The following is an 18652-nucleotide window of genomic DNA, read 5'->3' on the forward strand; positions in this document are numbered from 1 at the left end:
AAGTGGTCGATTACCCCGAAATTAAGGGCCCGTTTGACCTTTCAAGTGGGTACTGGCAGGTGCCGATGACAGTTGAATCCAGAGAGATTACAGCCTTTAGTACCCCTAGCGGTCATTTTGGATGGTTAAGGATGCCATTCGGCCTCAAAACCGCACCGATTACTTTTCAGAGGATGATCAACACATTGTTCTCAGACATGATAGGCAAAGGCGTCTACGCATATTTAGATGATTTAATCATCTGTAGCAAGGATGGCGACAGTCACCTAGCTAAATTGGAAGCAGTTCTGCTTAAACTTAGAGAAGCTGGCCTTAAGGCCAAGCTGAATAAATCTGATTTTTTAAAGCCAAAAATCACCTTTTTAGTCCACACTGTTGATGGAGATGGAATCCACACGATGGACGATAAATTATCGGCCATAAAGAATTTTCCGCAACCCCAAACCTTCGCAAACGTTCGGTCTTTTCTTGGGTTGTCCGGCTACTATAGGCCTTTCATACAAGGTTTTGCCAAAATTGCTTCGCCTCTAACACAACTTTTAAAGAAAGAGGTACCATTACATTGGAATGCCCAACAACACAAGAGTTTTACAGACTTGAAGTCAGCGTTAATCAACGCTCCAGCCTTGGCATTCCCGAACTACAACGTCCCTTTCACACTTATACAGATGCCTCAGCCCTAGGACTTGGTGCTGTTTTGATGCAACCGGACGCTCGCGGTAAAAATCGCGCTATTGCGTACGCAAGTCGTACTTTAAACCAGGCTGAGTCGAACTATTCAGTGACCCATCAAGAAACCCTAGCGGTTGTTTGGGCCCTTAAACATTTTAGGGATATTATCCTTGGCTATCCTATCACTGTATTTACGGACCAAGCGCCAGTCACCGAGCTTTTTAAGGGTAGAAACCTCACCGGTCGACTCGCACGGTGGTACCTGACCATCCAGGAATTTAGGCCAGCTTTTAAGTATTTACCAGGGCGCGCCAACGTCGTCGCGGATTCACTGTCTAGAAATGTACCAGTTGGCTCAATGGTAGAAACGCCTACTGCAATTGAAAATTTCACTCTAAGGGATTTAGCAGCAGCCCAGCGTCGACATAACGTTTGGAGTAAAGTAATATACGCTCTGGAATCGGGTGATGAAACAAGTCTCCCGCCACTACCTGTGTCTTTTTCACAATTTTTCTTGTCACAGGACGACGTCTTGTGCCGCTATTGGCTCCGTAAAACGCAGTCTGTCGCACAGTTTATGATACCAGAGTGTTATGTACCTGCGGTACTGAACTTAGCTCATGACGCGGTGATTGCTGGTCACCCGGGGAGGGAACGCACATTATCAGCAGCCCGAGCGGTCTATTTTTGGCCAACTACAGTATGCGTGTAGATATTGACGCGTATGTGGCTAAGTGTGTCAAGTGTGCCCAACATAAGGGGACGGTGCCTAGCCCTGCACCGATCCTAGAATACCCGCCCCCTGACCGACCTTGGGATGTAGTTTCTATTGACTTGCTACAGCTTCCTGCCAGCCACCAGGGCTCTAAATATCTCTTGGTTTGTGTAGATCACTTGTCGCGGTACGTTGTATTAGCCCCGGTGAAAGATGAATCTGCTAAGTCCATTGCTCATGCCTTAATAAGTCATCTAATTTGCCCATACTCCACACCTAGGGTGTTGTTAAGTGATAATGGGACTGAGTTTCGCAATCAACTTTTGGAAGAAATATGCAAACAGTTTGGCATTACACAAAGTTTTACAGCCAGTTATCACCCAGCCAGCAACGGCCTTGTTGAACGCGCTAAAAGGAAAATTTTAGATGTCTTGCGCCCGGTTGTTAGCGGACTTCAGCATATTTGGGAGGACTGGCTAGCATATGTTGCAGCAAGCATAAACAGCCGTGTTTGTGAGTCAACGGGACAATCTCCCCACTACATATTTTTTGGGGTTGAGAAGAGACTTCCATATGACCTGCTTAGTAGTTCTCATTCACCTGTATATATACATATATTCTAAGGTTCAACTCAAAGTTTTCTCAGATATTCATAGAAACGTCAAAGAGAGACTACTGGCTACAGCTGAGGCTATGTGCTTACAGCAACACAAGCGTGCCGCCCCTGTTTCCTTGAAAGTGGGTGACTTTGTTATGCTTTGAGTCCCAGAGAGACATTCGAAGTTGTCCCTTAAATTCGTGGGCCCACACCAGATAGTTAGACAACTAGGTTTACACAAATTTGAGCTTTATGACCTCATTTTTAATTCGTATGAAATTTTGCATAGTGATCGCCTCAAAAAGACTGACGCCCAGCCTGAGGTCCTTGATTCGACTTTAGTTGAACCCGCGAGAACCGCCTTTTTACCTCAGCCTGACGATGCCTTGTCTATCTTTCCACCACATGATTATAACCTGCGTCCTCGCCAATAAGCGTTATCTGCTTGGTTCCAGGAAATGTTGCCCCTCGCCTTCTACTTCCTCTTGCGCTCCGTTCTGGCTGCGGACCCTGCTCACCTCAAGCCGGGAGCCCTCTCTGCTCATTTGGATCGGGTTTCTCTGGTTGAGGATGTCCTGTGGGTCCAGTACCCGTTTACTGCTCTGGTGGAAATACCGGGCACACTGAGGGCAATAACGGAACAAGTGAATGAGTTTGTGTTGCAGCTGGATAAGAATGCTCCTGTAGAGGGTATTACGTGTCTGATGCATGAGCGCATAAGGTACTTGAATGACACTCTAACCCTGGCTTTGGAGAACTACGCAGACCTTTCCTTTTCTAACCGTACTAAGCGAGGCTTGGTCAATGGGATTGGGCAACTTTCCCGCATGTTGTTTGGAACCGTGATGGATGAGGATGTGTAGGAACTGCGGGATAGGTATAACCACTTGGCCTCACTTGCTGCTACTCAACACAAAACCATTCGGATGAATTTCTTACACATTTCCAGACTTGAGCATGCGGTACAGGACATTGCTGCTTATTCTCGAACCTTAGGGACTTCCTTTAATGAGTTGTTTACCGGCATGGGAAATCTGTACGAAATGGCACGTGTTCAGCAAGCCTTGCCTGCCTTGGAGAGTGCAGGCAACTCTGTCCTCCATACTAATGCACTAGTAATTCAGAATGTAGTGGATGCAGATTGTGGTAGGGTTACTTCTTCTCTTTTCCCTGTCAGAGATCTACGAAGGACTTTAAAAACAGGAGAAGAGGAACACCAACTAACACCTTTGTTTGATATACATGCCATACACTTCTACTATCCCTTGCTGGAGTCATTCCTGACGTCGGAAGCTATAGTGATTCACGTTCCCTTCAAGTTAAAGGATGAGTTTGAGGCTTATCAGCTGGAACCTTTCCCTTTCTCTGTCAATGACTCGGTGATGGTGCTAGACTTACCTGCCACAGTGGTATTAATTCGTAATGATTTGTCGCTTTATGCAACGGGTCAGATGTCAGACCTGGGGACCTGCAAAACAGAGTATCACAATCTCTATTTTTGCTAAGCGTCACTGTTTGCTTTCCTACCGTTGACAGATGGTATCTGCGAAGCGGTGCTGACCCAGTCAGATGCTTCTAAAGCTCTAGAGAGTTGCCCCTATCGTCACGTCGTCCTTAAACCACTTTTCCACAGGAAGTTCTCCGGATTTCACTACTTCTTTTTCACACTACCATTTTTTTGTGACAGTGGTCTGTCCTAAAGGATCAACTTATGGAGAGGTTGCAGGTCACTTGGCGGTACGGGTGGCTTGTTCCCTACGTTCTGTCAATTTGACGACCTTTCCGGAGAAGCTCCATCATGGATTTACAGCCACAAATGCCATCCCAATCTATCCTATTGACAGTTTAGTGAATCTCACCTTTTCTAGGATAAAGTATGTAACAAATAGTCTTTCCGAGCTAACCTTTTCAAATTTCTCGGAATTGGAATCAGCTGTCCATGACTCTCTACCGGTTTACCTTGCCCCATATGTACATTACCCTTCTATTGTTGTTCCTGTGGTTATTTTTATCATCATTGTCATCCCTTGTTTTGCCTTGTTAAGTGGGCTCTGACTTTGCACAACCATCCTCAGGCAAATGTTGCAATAACCCGCTGAGTTAGTACACATTGCGAGACCGTAACATGGGTAGGTGTACACTAATTTTAAAGGTCGGGTGAGTCACGGGGTCGCGACTTATATATATATATATATATATATATATATATATATATATATATATATATATATATATATATATATATATATATATATATATATATATATATATATATATATATATATATATATATATATATATATATATATATATATATATATATATTTTTACATCGCTCGGTCATCTAAAAGTTGCGACCCCGTGACTCACCCGACCTTTAAAATTAGTGTACACCTACCCATGTTACAGTCTCGCAATGTGTACTAACTCAGCGGGTTTTATATATATATATATATATATATATATATATATATATATATATATATATATATATATATATATATATATATATATATTATCAATGTACATATGAATGAATGACTGTATGTGTCGAAACACATGATCAGTGTCACCACAGGATGCTAGGGAACACGTAGGTGCTAGGGTGTGCTTGTGGTGTGCTTACGGCGTGCTTATTGGCCGTGAGAACTGTGCTGAGCCGACGGTGAAATCAGCAAGACTCCGAACCGGAAGATCAACACTTCCGGTGGATTATCTACGCACACTTATACCTCCACCGCGGACAGGAGGAGGCAGATCACAGTGGGCCGCGAGGACGAGCACATCGCCCTCTTCAGGGTGTGCGGGCGACAGCTCACATAAACTTTGTAACTATTGTGTAAAACTATAAATATAGTTAAAACTAATCGCACTTTTAACATACCAGAGAGAGAGAGAGAGAGAGAGAGAGAGAGAGAGAGAGAGAGAGAGAGAGAGAGAAAAGTGAACCAATTGAACAAAAGTGAAATTTACGGGTCCGCTAGGCCACACATCATCTACCTCACTTAACTAAAGGCTATTGTGTTCTCTCACCTACTACGATCAACTTGTGAAGCAGGCCACGGTAACACCGGCCCTGTGACGAGTGAGATAACAGTTCGCGCCTTAAACTAACACTTAACACGAACCACCTTAAAAATAACACTAAAAACGTATAACAGAACAACAACAAGATGGACAATCTTGATCGGCGTCGCAGACGTAAACAGAGAGAGAGAGAGAGAGAGAGAGAGAGAGAGAGAGAGAGAGAGAGAGAGAGAGAGAGAGAGAGAGAGAGAAGAAAAGAGAGGAGGAGTGTGTGTGTGTGAGGCTGATGACTTCATGGAGTTGGGAGGAGCATGAGAACCAGCCGGCGAATCAGAGAGAGTGAGGCGCGCGGTTTAACGTGAGTGGGTCCCCTGAGAAGTAGAAATAGCCCCAGAGTAGTCCGCCCTAGTACCCCTTACGGTCGCGAAGCAGAGCCCCTTCTGGCAGCATTTGCTTCCTGACGAGGCCTGCTCAATCAAAATCGTTCCCGTGTAATACCCGCTTTAGATGTGTGGAAAGACATTCTTACCTTGGGAGGCAAAACAGAGGGTGGGGCAGTGACGGCCAGGCGAGGCAGCTGAATGTTGACCCCCTGCAAAGCTTCCTCCAAGTCGTTTACTATTCTTGACTCCTCATCGTCCTCTTCCTCTTCATTATCATCTTCTTCATCCTCGTGCTCCCCAAATTCACTCTCCTGTTCGGGTCATCAAGATTATTTGAGGATAAGACGTGTTTTTTTTTTTTTTAAGCAGAGGAGTCAGTTCAAGGGCATAATAAAAAGGTAACAAATGTTAAAAAAAAGCCCGCTACTCACTGCTCCTAAAAAGAGTTAGATGAGTAGCCGAAAGACAGGACAATTTCGGGAGGAGAGGTGTCCTGATACCCTCCTCTTGAAAGAGTTCAAGTCGTAGGCAGGAGGAAATACAGATGAAGGAAGATTGTTCCAGAGTTTACCAGCGTGAGGGATGAAAAAGTGAAGATGCTGGTTAACTCTTGCGTAAGGGATTTGGACAGTAAAGGGATGAGCTTGAGTAGAAAGTCGTGTGTGGCGAGGCCGCGGGAGGGGGGGAGGCATGCAGTTAGCAAGTTCAGAAGAGCAGTCAGCATGAAAATATCGATAGAAGATTGAAAGAGAGGCAGCATGGCGGCGAAATTTAAGAGGTAGAAGACTATCAGTAAGAGAAGGAGAGCTGATGAGACGAAGAGCCTTAGCCTCCACTCTGTCCAAGAGAGCTGTGTGAGTGGAGCCCCCCCACACGTGAGATGCATACTCCATACGAGGGCGGACAAGGCCCCTGTAAATGGATAGCAACTGTGCGGGGGAGAAGAACTGGCGGAGGTGGTACAGAACGCCCAGCCTCGAGGAAGCTGATTTAGTAAGAGAAGAGATATGAAGTTTCCAGTTGAGATTTTGAGTTAAGGATAGACCGAGGATGTTTAGTGTTGAAGAAGGTGATAGCTGAGTGTTGTCAAAGAAGTTGTCAAAGGTGGTGAAGTAATGTTGATAGAATCATTCAATCAATGGGAGCAAATGTCGGGGGGCTTGTCGCCTCGCTTCTGTTTGGGCGATTATATGAGGACAGGACAGGTGGTGGTGAACTGGTGTTGATAGAAGAGTAAGGTAAAGTTGAAGGCATACGCTATAACTGTGCGTGGTCTCAGCCCGTATTTGCGCAGGCAAGTGTTTATAACGGCGCCATCTTCTCTTGGCTCATGTTGCACCCCAGAACTCGTTCTGGATTCATTTGGACGGTTTCCTCTAGAGTCCGGGTTGATGGATGGTCTTCAGGACAGTATGTGGGTAGTTTTAAGTCACTCGGCGGTGACTGAAAAATCCGGGGTGGTAGCATGGGAATTCGAATTTGCGTTGTCCATCACGCGATGAATGTGGGCCCAGCACGCTACCACTCAGCCACCGCCTATCCTTTCGTATCAATTTCACTCTAAAGTGTCCTGCATACTTGACTTTCATACATTTCAACCATACGTTTTAATGAAACGATTGGTATGGTGGTTGTGGTGGTGGGGAGGGATCTTGTAGTGGCGAGGCGCTTGAACTTGAACTTCAGTTTTGGCGCGCAGTATAAGCTGCCATTCAGCAGTTCTTCTCCACATGCCGTTTCCGCCTTGACATGATACCAGTGAAAGGCTTCAGGGCAAAAGTAAATGTTCTAATGCCTCAGCGAGAACTCATGAAGGAAGACCGCGGTGTAAATAAAAAAGTCTTCCCTCAGGCACCAGTTCATCTGAGTGGGAGGCAGGAAAGCCGTGGTGGACCGGATAAAAGTTGCCAGATACACGAAAATACATTGGCATGTCATTATTTTATCATATTTATCGAAAATAAGGTAACGAAATAGTTTCTGCCACCCGCACCAGGACTAGCTCGCCACGCCCACTTTTTGACATTTAAACTCAGGCTCGGTGGGACATTTAAATTCACGGGAATAAAATAAATAAAGCTGCCATTTGATAGTTCATGCATAGACGGTCATGCCAGAGCATTTAACTTATTTTCGATATTTTTCATATAATATCTTAAAATAGGGTGGCAGATCCTCCCCATCATGATCTCCCTGTGCAGGCCATTCTACAGTTAAGTGCATCCATATGGAAACTATAATTCTTGATAGCCTTCACAGGAATAAATAAAGCCAGGTGGGCAAATTTTCCCCAAAAGTACAAAGTACAAGAACCGACTGTTGCTGCTAACATCACCCCTACAACACACTCATGCCCAGCCCTTCATCTCTTCCATGCCTCCTCATCCCAGAGACAAGAGGGGTAAGTTAGGCCACTTGCCGTTCATGATCATTGACACCTACCCAGCACTCCTGCATATATATATATATATATATATATATATATATATATATATATATATATATATATATATATATATATATATATATATATATATATATATATATAATTTTTTTTTCCAGAAAAGGAGAGTTCAAAGGCGTTAAAAAAAAAAATAATAATAATAATGAAAAAAAAGCCCGCTACTTACTGCTCCTGAATGGAGTACAGAGGAGTGGCCAAAAAGAGAGGTCAATTTCGGGAGGAGAGGTGTCCTGATACCCTCCTCTTGAAAGAGTTCAAGTAGGCAGGAGGAAATACAGATGAGGTAAGATTGTTCCACAGTTTACCAGCGTGAGGGATGAAAGAGTGAAGATACTGGTTAACTCTTGCATAATGGGTTTGGACAGTACAGGGATGAGCTTGATTAGAAAGTCTTGTGAGGCGAGGCCGCGGGAAGGGGTGAGGCATGCAGTTAGTAAGTTCAAAAGATCAGTCAGCGGGAAAAAAATCGATAGAAGATAGAAAGAGAGGCAACATCGCGACGGAATTTAAGAGGCAGAAGACTATCAGTAAGAGGAGGAAAGCTGATGAGACGATGAGCTTTAGACTCCACTCTGTCCAATAGAGCTGTGTGAGTGTAGCCCCCCATCACGTGAGATGCATACCCCATACGAGGGCGGACAAGGCCCCTGTATATGGATAGGAACTGTGCGGGGGAGAACTGGCGGAGACAATACAGAACGCCCAACCTCGAGGAAGCTGATTTAGTGAGAGAGGATATTCGAAGTTTCCAGTTAAGATTTTAAGTTAAGGATAGACCGAGGATATTTAGTGTTGAAGAAGGTGACAGCTGAGTGTTGTTGAATAATATGGGATAGGTGTTTGGAAAATTGTGTCGAGTTGATAGGTGGATAAATTGAGTTTTTGAGGCATTGAAGAACACAAAGTTCCTTCTACCCCAATCGGAAATGACAGCAAGGTCTGAGGTTAAGCGTTCTGCAGCCTCCGGTCTGGAGTCATGTACTTCCTGTTGGGATGGTCTTCTATTGAAAGAAGTTGAATAATGCAGAGTGGAAGCGTCGGCGTATGAGTGGACAAGACAGTTTGTTATGGAAAGAAGATCATTGATGAATAACAGGAAGAGAGTGGGTGATAGGACGGAGCCCTGTGGAACACCACTGTTAATAGGTTTAAGGGAAAAACAGTGACCGTCTACCACCGCAAAGATAGAACGGCCGGAAAGGAAACTGGAGATAAAGGAACAGAGAGAGGGATAGAATCCGAAAGAGGGCAGATTAGAAAGCAAAAACTTGTGCCAGACTCTATTGAAGGCTTTCGATATGTCTACCGCAACAGAGAAAGTTTCACCGCGGCTAAGAGAGGATGACCAAGAGTCAGTTAAGAGAGCAAGAAGATCGTCAGTAGAACGCACCTTGCGGAACCCATACTGGCGATCAGATAGAAGTTTAGAAGTGGAAAGGTGCTTTTGAATCTTCCGGTTAAGGATTGATTCAAAAGCTTTAGATAGACAGGAAAGTAAAGCTATAGGGCGGTAGTTTGAGGGATTGGAACGGTCACCCTTCTTAGGCACAGGCTGTACGAAGGCGTACTCCCAACAGGAAGGAAAGGTAGATGTTGATAGGCGAAGCGAAAGAGTTTGACCAGGCAGGGTGTCAGCACGGAAGCACAGTTTTTAAGGACAATAGGAGGCACTCCATCAAGTTCATAAGTCTTCTGAGAGTTGAGGCCAGAGAGGGCATAGAAAACATCATTCTTAAGAATCATAATAACAGGCATGAAAGAGTCAGAGGGGGGATGAGTAGGAGGAATATGCCCAGAATCGTCCAGAGTGGAGTTGTTACAGAAAGTTTGAGTGAAGAGTTCAGCCTGAGAGATAGATGAGACGGCAGTGCTGCCGTCAGGGTTAAAAAGAGGTGGGAAAGAGGAAGAAGTGAAATTGGAGATGTTTTTGGCTAGGTGCCAGAAGTCACGGGAAGAATTAGAAAAAGCAAGGTTTTGACATTTTCTATTTATGAAAGAGCTTTTAGCAAGTTGAAGAATAGATTTGGCACAGTTCCAGGCAGAAATATAAAGATCATGGTTAGCTGGAGTGCGAAGGCTCTGGTACCTTTTGTGAGCTGCCTCTCTATCTTAATAGCACGAGAACAAGTATGATTAAACCAAGGCTTTTTAGCATGAGGAGTAGAGAAAGAACGTGGAATGTATGCCTCCATTCCAGAGACAATCACCTCAGTGATGCGCTGGGCACACGTAGAGGGGTCTCTCTCCTGGAAGCAGTAATCATTCCACGGGAAATCGGAAAAGTACATCCTCAAGTCGTCCCGCCGAGCCGAAGCAAAATGCCAGAAACATCGCCTCTTCGGTGGGTCCAGAGGATGTACAGGAGCAATAGGACAGGATACAGAAATAAGGTTGTGATCGGAGAAGCCCAACGGAGAGAACAGTTTGACAGAGTAACCAGAAGGATTAGAGGTAAGGAAGAGGTATAGTATGTTGGGCCTGTCTCCAAGACGGTCGAGAATACGTGTAGGGTGCTGAACCAACTGCTCTAGATCGTTGAGGAGCGCAAGGTTGTAGGCTTGTTCATTCACACCCGACCTCTGCTGAGAGAAGGTCGTGACCTCACCCCGCTGCGCCCCACAACATCGCTTGCCCTGTGTTTTCGTCGTGCTCTTGGGCGTTTGTGTGTTCTCGCTTGTGGACCTTGTGTGTTGCCTGTGATTTCCCGACACGTGTTTTGGTGTGTGTTCGCTTGTGGTTTCTGCCTGTGGTTGCCTCTGTGATTTGTGTTTCCGGTGTTTTTGCGTGTGATCTGGCTGTCTCCGGGTGTTCTACGTGGGTTTCAGAGTGATTCAAGTGTGTTGTGTTTCCGGTGTTTTTGCGTGTGATCTGGCTGTTTCCGGGTGTTCTGCGTGGGTTTCAGAGTGATTCAAGTGTGTTGTGTTTCCGGTGTTTTTGCGTGTGATCTGGCTGTTTCCGGGTGTTCTGCGTGGGTTTCAGAGTGATTCAAGTGCGTTGTGTTTCCGGTGTTTTTGCGTGTGATCTGGCTGTTTCCGGGTGTTCTGCGTGGGTTTCAGAGTGATTCAAGTGTGTTGTGTTTCCGGTGTTTTTGCGTGTGATTTGGCTGCTTCTAAGTGTACTGCGTGGGTTTCAGAGCGTTTTGAGTGTGCTGTTTTGTTTCCGGTGTTTCTGCGTGTGATTTGGCTGTTTTCGAGTGTTCTGCGTTTCGAGTGTGTTGTGTTTCCAGTGCTTTTACGTGTGATTTGGATGTTTATAGTGCTCTGCGTGGGTTTCAGAGTGTTTTGAGTGTGCTGTTGTACTTCCGGTGTTTTTGCGAGTGACTTGAGGGTGTTTAGTCGTGCTTGTGCTTGGGTTTCTGAGTGTTTCGTGTGTCCCGAGTGTGACTTTGTGTTCCCGAGTGTCTCACGCGTGATTTGGGTGTGTCGACAACCCACCCTTTGAATTCCCTGAGGATTCAATCTGCTCCTCCTCATTACACCCTCTTAAATCCCTAGAGGATTAACACTTCCTACACCCTTTCCCTCACCTCACCTAAGCCCCCCCACCCTCGCTCACCTCACATCCCTTTGCTCCTCCTCATCCCCTAGAGGATTAGCCCTTCCTACTCCTCCTCACCTCCACATATTTCTAAGCCCTCCCCCCCTCACTCACCTTACCTCACATCCTATTTACCCATCCCTTCACCCACCTTACCTCGCCTCTTTCTTAACCTTTCTTGTTCTCACACACCTCACTCACCTCACATCCCTTCCTACTCCTCCTCTCTCCCACTTACCTCCTTTCCCAAACTCCCTCTCACTCATCTCACCTATTTCCTAACCCTCCTTGATCTCACACACCTCACTCACCGCCTCCCTTTCCCCCTCTTTACTCACCTCACATCCCTTCCTACTCCTCCTCTCTCCCACCTCACCTATTTCCTAACCCTCCTTGATCTCACACACCTCACTCACCGCCTCTTTTTCCCCCTCTTTACTCACCTCACATCTCTTCCTACTCCTCCTCTCTCCCACCTCACCTATTTCCTAACCCTCCTTGATCTCACACACCTCACTCACCGCCTCCCTTTCCCCCTCTTTACTCACCTCACATCCCTTCCTACTCCTCCTCTCTCCCATCTCACCTATTTCCTAACCCTCCTTGCTCCCACACACCTCTCTTTCCCCCTCTTTACTCACCTCACATCCCTTCCTACTCCTCCTCTCTCTCACTTTTCCTCCATTACTAAACTACCTCTCACACACCTCACCCCCTTTCCTAATCCCCTTCACTCTGTGTTTTTATCTCTTTCATTTCAGCTAAGATGGCGCCTAAGAAGTGCAGTACTTGTAACGGTAGCTTCTCAGCTCACTTTTTTACAGGGCGTTCTGCTGTCTGTCGACTGTGTCTGTCCAGGCAGCATCTCGAGACAAGACTGCAGGAGCAGGAAGAGAAGATGGAAGAAGGCCAGAATAAAATAATAGAGCTTTCTCTCACCAGGCAGCATCTCGAGACCAGACTGCAAGAGCAAGAAGAGAAGATGGAAGCAGGTCAGAATAAAATAATAGAGCTTTCTCGCACTGTTGCCTCCTTGCAGGAATTCATCCAGGCTAACGTTGCTGTGGTGCCAAACCCTTCTCCAACCGCCCCCTTGCCCTCAGCGGTACCGTCGACACCAGCGGACAACACCACGCAACGGAGGATGCTAGTGGCACCGCCCATGATGGCTTCACCGTCGTGAATGGAGGAGCCAAACCAGCCAGACAAGCGATTTATCCTGTTCATTGCTTCAACAGGTTTGCCATTCTGGAGGAGGAGGACGAGCAGGAGAGCACCTTCCTGGTGGGTGACTCCATGATTCGCCAGCAGGTCGTTGAGTTCTGCGGCAGAGTTCCTCGTCGAAGACGGAACTATTGCTATCCTGGTGCTGGGATCGACGACATAACTGCTGCTCTTGAGGAGATCTCCCCCCAGGCTACTAATGATTCACTGTTTGTTATTCACACAGGTACGAACGACATCACCACGACCCGGTCTGAGGAACTCCTGGAGAAGTACCGTAGGCTCATCCAGCAGTATAAGACTAACTCCCTAACATTTTGATTTCAGGAGTTCTACCACGGACTTGGGCGGAGAGCGACTTTTCAGTAAGGCCTTCAGCCTAAACAACCGCTTACAGACTCTTTGCAGGGAGCTTGACGTGGAGTTCCTCAACACATGGGACAATTTCTATGTACAAAATGAGCTCTTTCACATGGACGGATTGCACCTTTCTCCCATCTGGGCAGCCTGACTCGGAAGTCTCCTCAACGTATCAGTGAGTTTCATACGAACAAATTTCGAGTCTCGGCCACTTCGCTCCACCCCAGCCGTGTAATTTGACGCCGTGCATCGCAACAAACCCGTATGCGTGTTCCCGAAATTACCTACACCTCTATTACTAAGCCTCTAGATAACTTAAAATCCTTAGTTTCAATGCGCGTAGCCTAAGAACCAAATTTGATGAACTGAGATGTCTTGCTTTAACAGAAAATTTTGACATAATTGCTATAACCGAAACATTTATCGACACCACAAATATTGATTTAAGTTCCGAATACAACATAGATGGCTACAGACTCTTCAACAAAGATCGTGTAAACCGTAGAGGCGGTGGCGTCGCCCTTTATGTCAAAAAGCTATTTGCAACCCACTGACAAAACACTGGGAAACAGTAACGTTGAACATTTGTGCGTGCGAGTAAACATTGCAAAAGTCAACTTAAATATATCTGTCACCTACAGACCTCCCGGGCAATCACTCGATGACGACCTTGAAATGTACAGCGTCTTAAGGCAGTCACTTAATAACAGCGACTCACTGATATTAGGAGACTTTAACCTCCCCATATCGACTGGGCGACACTGTCAGGTACAGAAGGCGAGTCACATAGAATGATCGAATTTCTAGAAGAAAATTATCTAAGCCAAATGGTTTCTGAGCCAACTCGACAAAATAATATACTCGACCTTGTTATAACGACCCAAGATAACCTAATCAGTAGTGTCACGGTAGGAGAACACCTCGGTTCTTGCGATCATAAATTAGTGCGCGTCGACATTAAAGCTCAATCATCAGTGACTGAAAATAAAGTAAAGGTGCCCAATTTCAAAAGAGCTAACTTCGTAGAAATCCGACAAAACTACCAGAAATACACCTATCAGATGACGGCAACGTAGAGGAAGCCTGGCTAAGCCTTAAAAATCACTTACTCACTCAGCAGAACACATTCGTCCCCTTGTGCGAGAAGCGAATTAACACTAATAAAAGCCCACCGTGGTTTAATAGCGAAATTAAACAATCAGTCAATGAGAGAAAATTGTTTTACAGGTTAAAGAAAGAACAAAGCACGCCCGAAAACATTAGACTTTATAATGATGCCAGGCGACGAGTAAAAAGACTAGTAGGACAGGCAAAGCGTAGATACGAAGAAAATATTGCAGCCAACTGTAAAAATAATCCGAAATCTTTCTTCAGTTACATAAACAACAGAAAGGCGATCAAAAGTGGTATTGGACCTTTAACAAACAGCGACGGTGCACTAGTGACTGACAGCCAACACATTGCAAACCTCTTAAACAATTACTTTTCCTCGGTGTTTAATACTAACAGTCTTCCTCTCGCTACCACCAACACCAGTACTATTGTAAATCTCGAGCATGCATTGCCTAATTTTGAAATAACAACCGATGAAGTCCTTAAAGCTCTCCATTCACATAAAACAAATAAAAGTCCTGGACCTGACAAAGTATATCCAACTCTGCTGAAAGAAACGAAGAGCGAAATACTCTCCTCCCTCACAACCGTATTCAATATGTCCTTGCGACAAGGCATCGTCCCTTCAGATTGGAAAAAGGCTAACGTGACACCGATTTTCAAGAAAGGAGACAAAAAAGTACCAGGTAATTACAGGCCCATTAGTCTAACTTCGGTTGTAGGTAAGCTACTTGAGGGCATAATTAGAGACAAAATTGTGAATTACCTTGAAAGCCACTCATTGATTGGGGACTCACAACATGGCTTCCGAAACAAAAGATCCTGCCTATCAAACCTATTAACCTTTTATAACGACCTCTTCACTGTTTATGACGTAACCAAATCTCTGGACGTAGTCTATCTTTATTTAATGTAAGCGTTTGATAAAGTCCCGCATCATAAATTACTTTACAAATTAAAGCAAATAGGTATTGACGGTCAAGTAAACCAATGGATCGCGAATTGGTTGAGCAACAGACAACAAAGAGTAGTGATTGACGGATTTAACTCAGAGTGGGCGCCTGTCACTAGTGGCGTCCCTCAGGGCTCGGTTCTTGGCCCAGTGCTCTTCATTATTTACATCAACGACGTGGATGTTGGACTCAATAACCGCATTAGTAAATTTGCAGACGACACAAAGATTGGCAACTCGGTTCTCACTGACGAAGACAGGCAAAGCCTCCAAGAGGATTTGCACAAAATTTCAGCTTGGTCGGATAGATGGGAGATGCCCTTTAACGTAGACAAGTGCCAGGTCCTTCAAGTTGGAACGAGGAATAAGAAGTTCGAATACGAAATGCGCGGCGTTAAACTCAAAAGCGTTCAATGCGTCAAAGACTTGGGGGTCAAAATCGCGTCAAACCTCAAATTCTCACAGCAATGCATCGATGCAGCAAATAAAGCGAACAGAATGTTGGGCTTCATTAAAAGAAACTTTGTATTCAAGAATAAAGATGTAATACTCGCTCTACAACAGTTTAGTCAGACCCCACTTGGAATATGCGGTACAGTTTTGGTCTCCCCACCATGCAAAGGATATTGCTAAATTAGAAGGTGTTCAGCGTCGGGCAACGAAAATGATCCCTTCCTTGCGCAACAAATCCTACGAAGAAAGGCTTTCTACCCTTAACATGTTCTCTCTTGAGAAACGTCGCCTCCGAGGAAAACTGATCGAATGTTTTAAAATACTTAATGGTTTCACGAATGTAGACAGATCAACATTGTTTATGGTCGATGACACTTTGCGCACGAGGAACAATGGCGTAAAGCTCAGATGTAGACAAGTAAATTCAGACTGCACCAAATTTTTCTTCACCAACGTTGTAGTGCGAGAATGGAATAAGCTTCCACCGTCAGTGGTCCAGTGTAACACGATTGACTCCTTCAAAAATAAGCTCGACCGTCACTTCCTTCAACTTAATATCAACTAGAGTAGAAATGCAACGTTTTGGAGTCTTCTGATTAATGTAAAATCACTTAGGTTTAAGGACAGACCACCAAGTCTGGACCATGGGGTCTGTGTGGTCTGATTTTCTATGTAAATCTATGTAAAAAATCAGGCTGGTCTGTGAAAGAGGATGAAAGCCAAAGCTGGTGGTGAACATTGAAATCTCCCAAGATGGAGATTTCAGCAAAGGGAGAGTGAGTCAAGATGTGCTCCACTTTAGAGTTCAAATAGTCAAAGAATTTTACATACATAGTTAGTAGAGTTAGGTGAGAGATAAACACCACAGATGTATTTAGTAATAGAATGACAATGAAGTCTTAGCCAGATGGTGGAAAATTCAGAAGAGTCAAGGTCGTGGGCACGAGAGCAAGTGATGTCGTTGCGCACGTAGGCGCAACATCCAACTTTGGATTGAAATTTAGGATAGAGATAGTAGGAGGGAACAGAGTAGAGGTTGCTGTCAATAGCCTCAGAAACCTGTGTTTCGGTGAGGAAGAGAAGGTGGGGTTTGGAGGAGGAGAGATGGTGTTCCACAGAATGGAAATTAGAGCTAAGACCGCGAATGTTGCAGAAATTGATAAGGAGGAGGTTTGAGGAGTTATCAGGACACCTCTCAAGTCGGCAGCCAGAAGAGGAATCCTTTTGGGGGGAATTTATAGTCCCCTCCCAGGCAGGAACTCCGAGGCAGTTCGTTTATGTGCCATTTTGAATATTAAATTTTGGGAAAAAGGTGTGTATGTTGTGTGAATGTAGTGTGGTGTAGAGAGAGGATCTGTCTGTAGAGAGCATGCTGAACTACTCTCTGGTGTTTATGAGATAAAAGGGAAACAGTTAGTGAGGACATGGGAAGGGTCTTTGAAGGGCTTCAGCACCCTCCTCGTTTCCCATATATCCTCACCGGGAGTAGCTTACCCCCGTTCGGTAAGTGTCTTCCTACCTACTCCTACCAAATACAAACTGTTGCGATTTCAAATACTATAATTTTTATCTCTTGGTGTTGAGCTTATATCGAGGCAGAACCACTGGGCAGGAGGCAGTGAACCAGAGTGCATACATGCATGATGATGGCTGGGGAGCCAGTGACCAAACTCTCCCTAGCTACAGCTCTGCCTCATTCCTGAATGTGTTCCTCACCTCAGTGGAGTATTCCAATGCTGGGGGTTGCCAAAAGTTCCCGGTCTGAAAGATAAATATTACAAGAGTTTAACCAGAAGTATCAGTGAAATATTGTATCTATATGCTGAAGTAAAATTAAATTGTTAAAACTTTTTAAGGTCAACAATTACATAATTTCCACTTTTCTAGGGATTAATACTACTAGATGTATGCAAAAGATTTGTTTACAAAAGTTATTTGCCCCCAAAAAATATTTTTATTTTTCATTAAAAAATCTAATAAAAGACCTACAAGAAAAATAACTAATAAAAAAAACTAAAGTAGTGATTACACTCATGTGCCTACAATGGGGCCCTTCACTGAGCTCGACATGCCATCTGGTGACCCTCCTGGAACCTCTACCACATCCAAACCTGTGGACTTCTGGAGTCCAGCGAGGCTTAAGTGGCATTTTTATTCTGAACCAAATAAGTAACTTATCAGAGTTGTAATGATTGCTGTTATGTTTACACCAAAAAATCTGAGTGCTGTACATTATCTATGTTATTGTATATTTTATATATTTTATGCATGTTACGCTCCTGTCAGGTGCCCTGCGCATTATTTATCAAAAATATAATAATGAACATTGTTGGCAAAATAAGAGCATCAAACGATATATCGTTTACCGTTTACCGTTGATGAGGGCCCCGCTGCTAGCGCAGCGCTCCGCAGGACGCCAACAATTACGATGTTAGCCTCAATAATAATCCTCAATGCACTTATTCGCAACGTCGTAGTGAGTGAGTCATTCTTGATTGCTTTCACAAATAGCCAACTGATGTCTTTTTATTAAACTTGGCATTATCATAGTCACTTGGCCGTGTGTAAGCTCGTACTTTTCTGAATATCTTTCCTTTTTATAGTATCACAAATATCCATTGTTTCACTTTCCATTTATCTGATATTTTCTTTATAGTATCACAATTCAATATCCAACGATTATTTCCAACTCATTGAACATTTAACACTCAATTTATCTTCGAGTCTCAAACACTAATTAATAGCCATGATCAGTTATGTTACGAATTCTCTCAATTTCAGTCTGTAGAACTACACAACACTGGTCATTCGTTGAGTGGTTGTTTTTAGGCTTCTTGTACCTTACACCTGCATTTCTTTTCAGCCATGATGTAATCCTTTGATTTATGATCACCAGCACACTTGTAACCTTTTGGGGCTTCTCCATTGTTCTTGGCAGTATAGTTGGCCTCTGACAGTGGTAGCATATAATTGCATGGTATCTATCTCTCACAGTGTACACTCCCCATTCTAGTTTTATGTTTATGTTTGTGAGGACTCTAACAGTTGGATCACATTTCTAAATATAGTGTATTGTACCAGCAGCAGTAAGCTCATTAAAAATCTTCTCAATTTTCCCTTCAACTCCAGGAATCGAGTGTAGGAACTCATTCTT

The 18652-nt window shown here is 44.4% G+C and overlaps 1 protein-coding gene across 4 annotated transcripts in view; it reads right to left on the reverse strand.

Moving 5' to 3' along the window:
- LOC126984331 (ubiquitin carboxyl-terminal hydrolase 8-like) overlaps positions 1–18652 on the reverse strand; it is a 109854-nt gene that overhangs the window by 71503 nt on the left and 19699 nt on the right. For 3 of the 4 annotated variants that reach the window (XR_007736591.1, XM_050837946.1, XM_050837960.1), the window contains exons 4-5: positions 17215–17259; positions 5542–5706 (exon numbers count right to left, since the gene is read on the reverse strand). Coding sequence is in view for 3 of the 4 variants with exons in the window: in XM_050837946.1 (XP_050693903.1) it covers positions 5542–5706; positions 17215–17259 (210 nt within the window). In the remaining variant the exon portion in view is untranslated. The remainder of the gene's footprint in view (positions 1–5541; positions 5707–17214; positions 17260–18652) is intronic. The other variant, XM_050837954.1, reaches the window with a different exon arrangement.

This window comes from Eriocheir sinensis, chromosome 5, assembly GCF_024679095.1.
Source record: "Eriocheir sinensis breed Jianghai 21 chromosome 5, ASM2467909v1, whole genome shotgun sequence".
Taxonomy (NCBI): Eukaryota; Metazoa; Arthropoda; class Malacostraca; order Decapoda; family Varunidae; genus Eriocheir; species Eriocheir sinensis.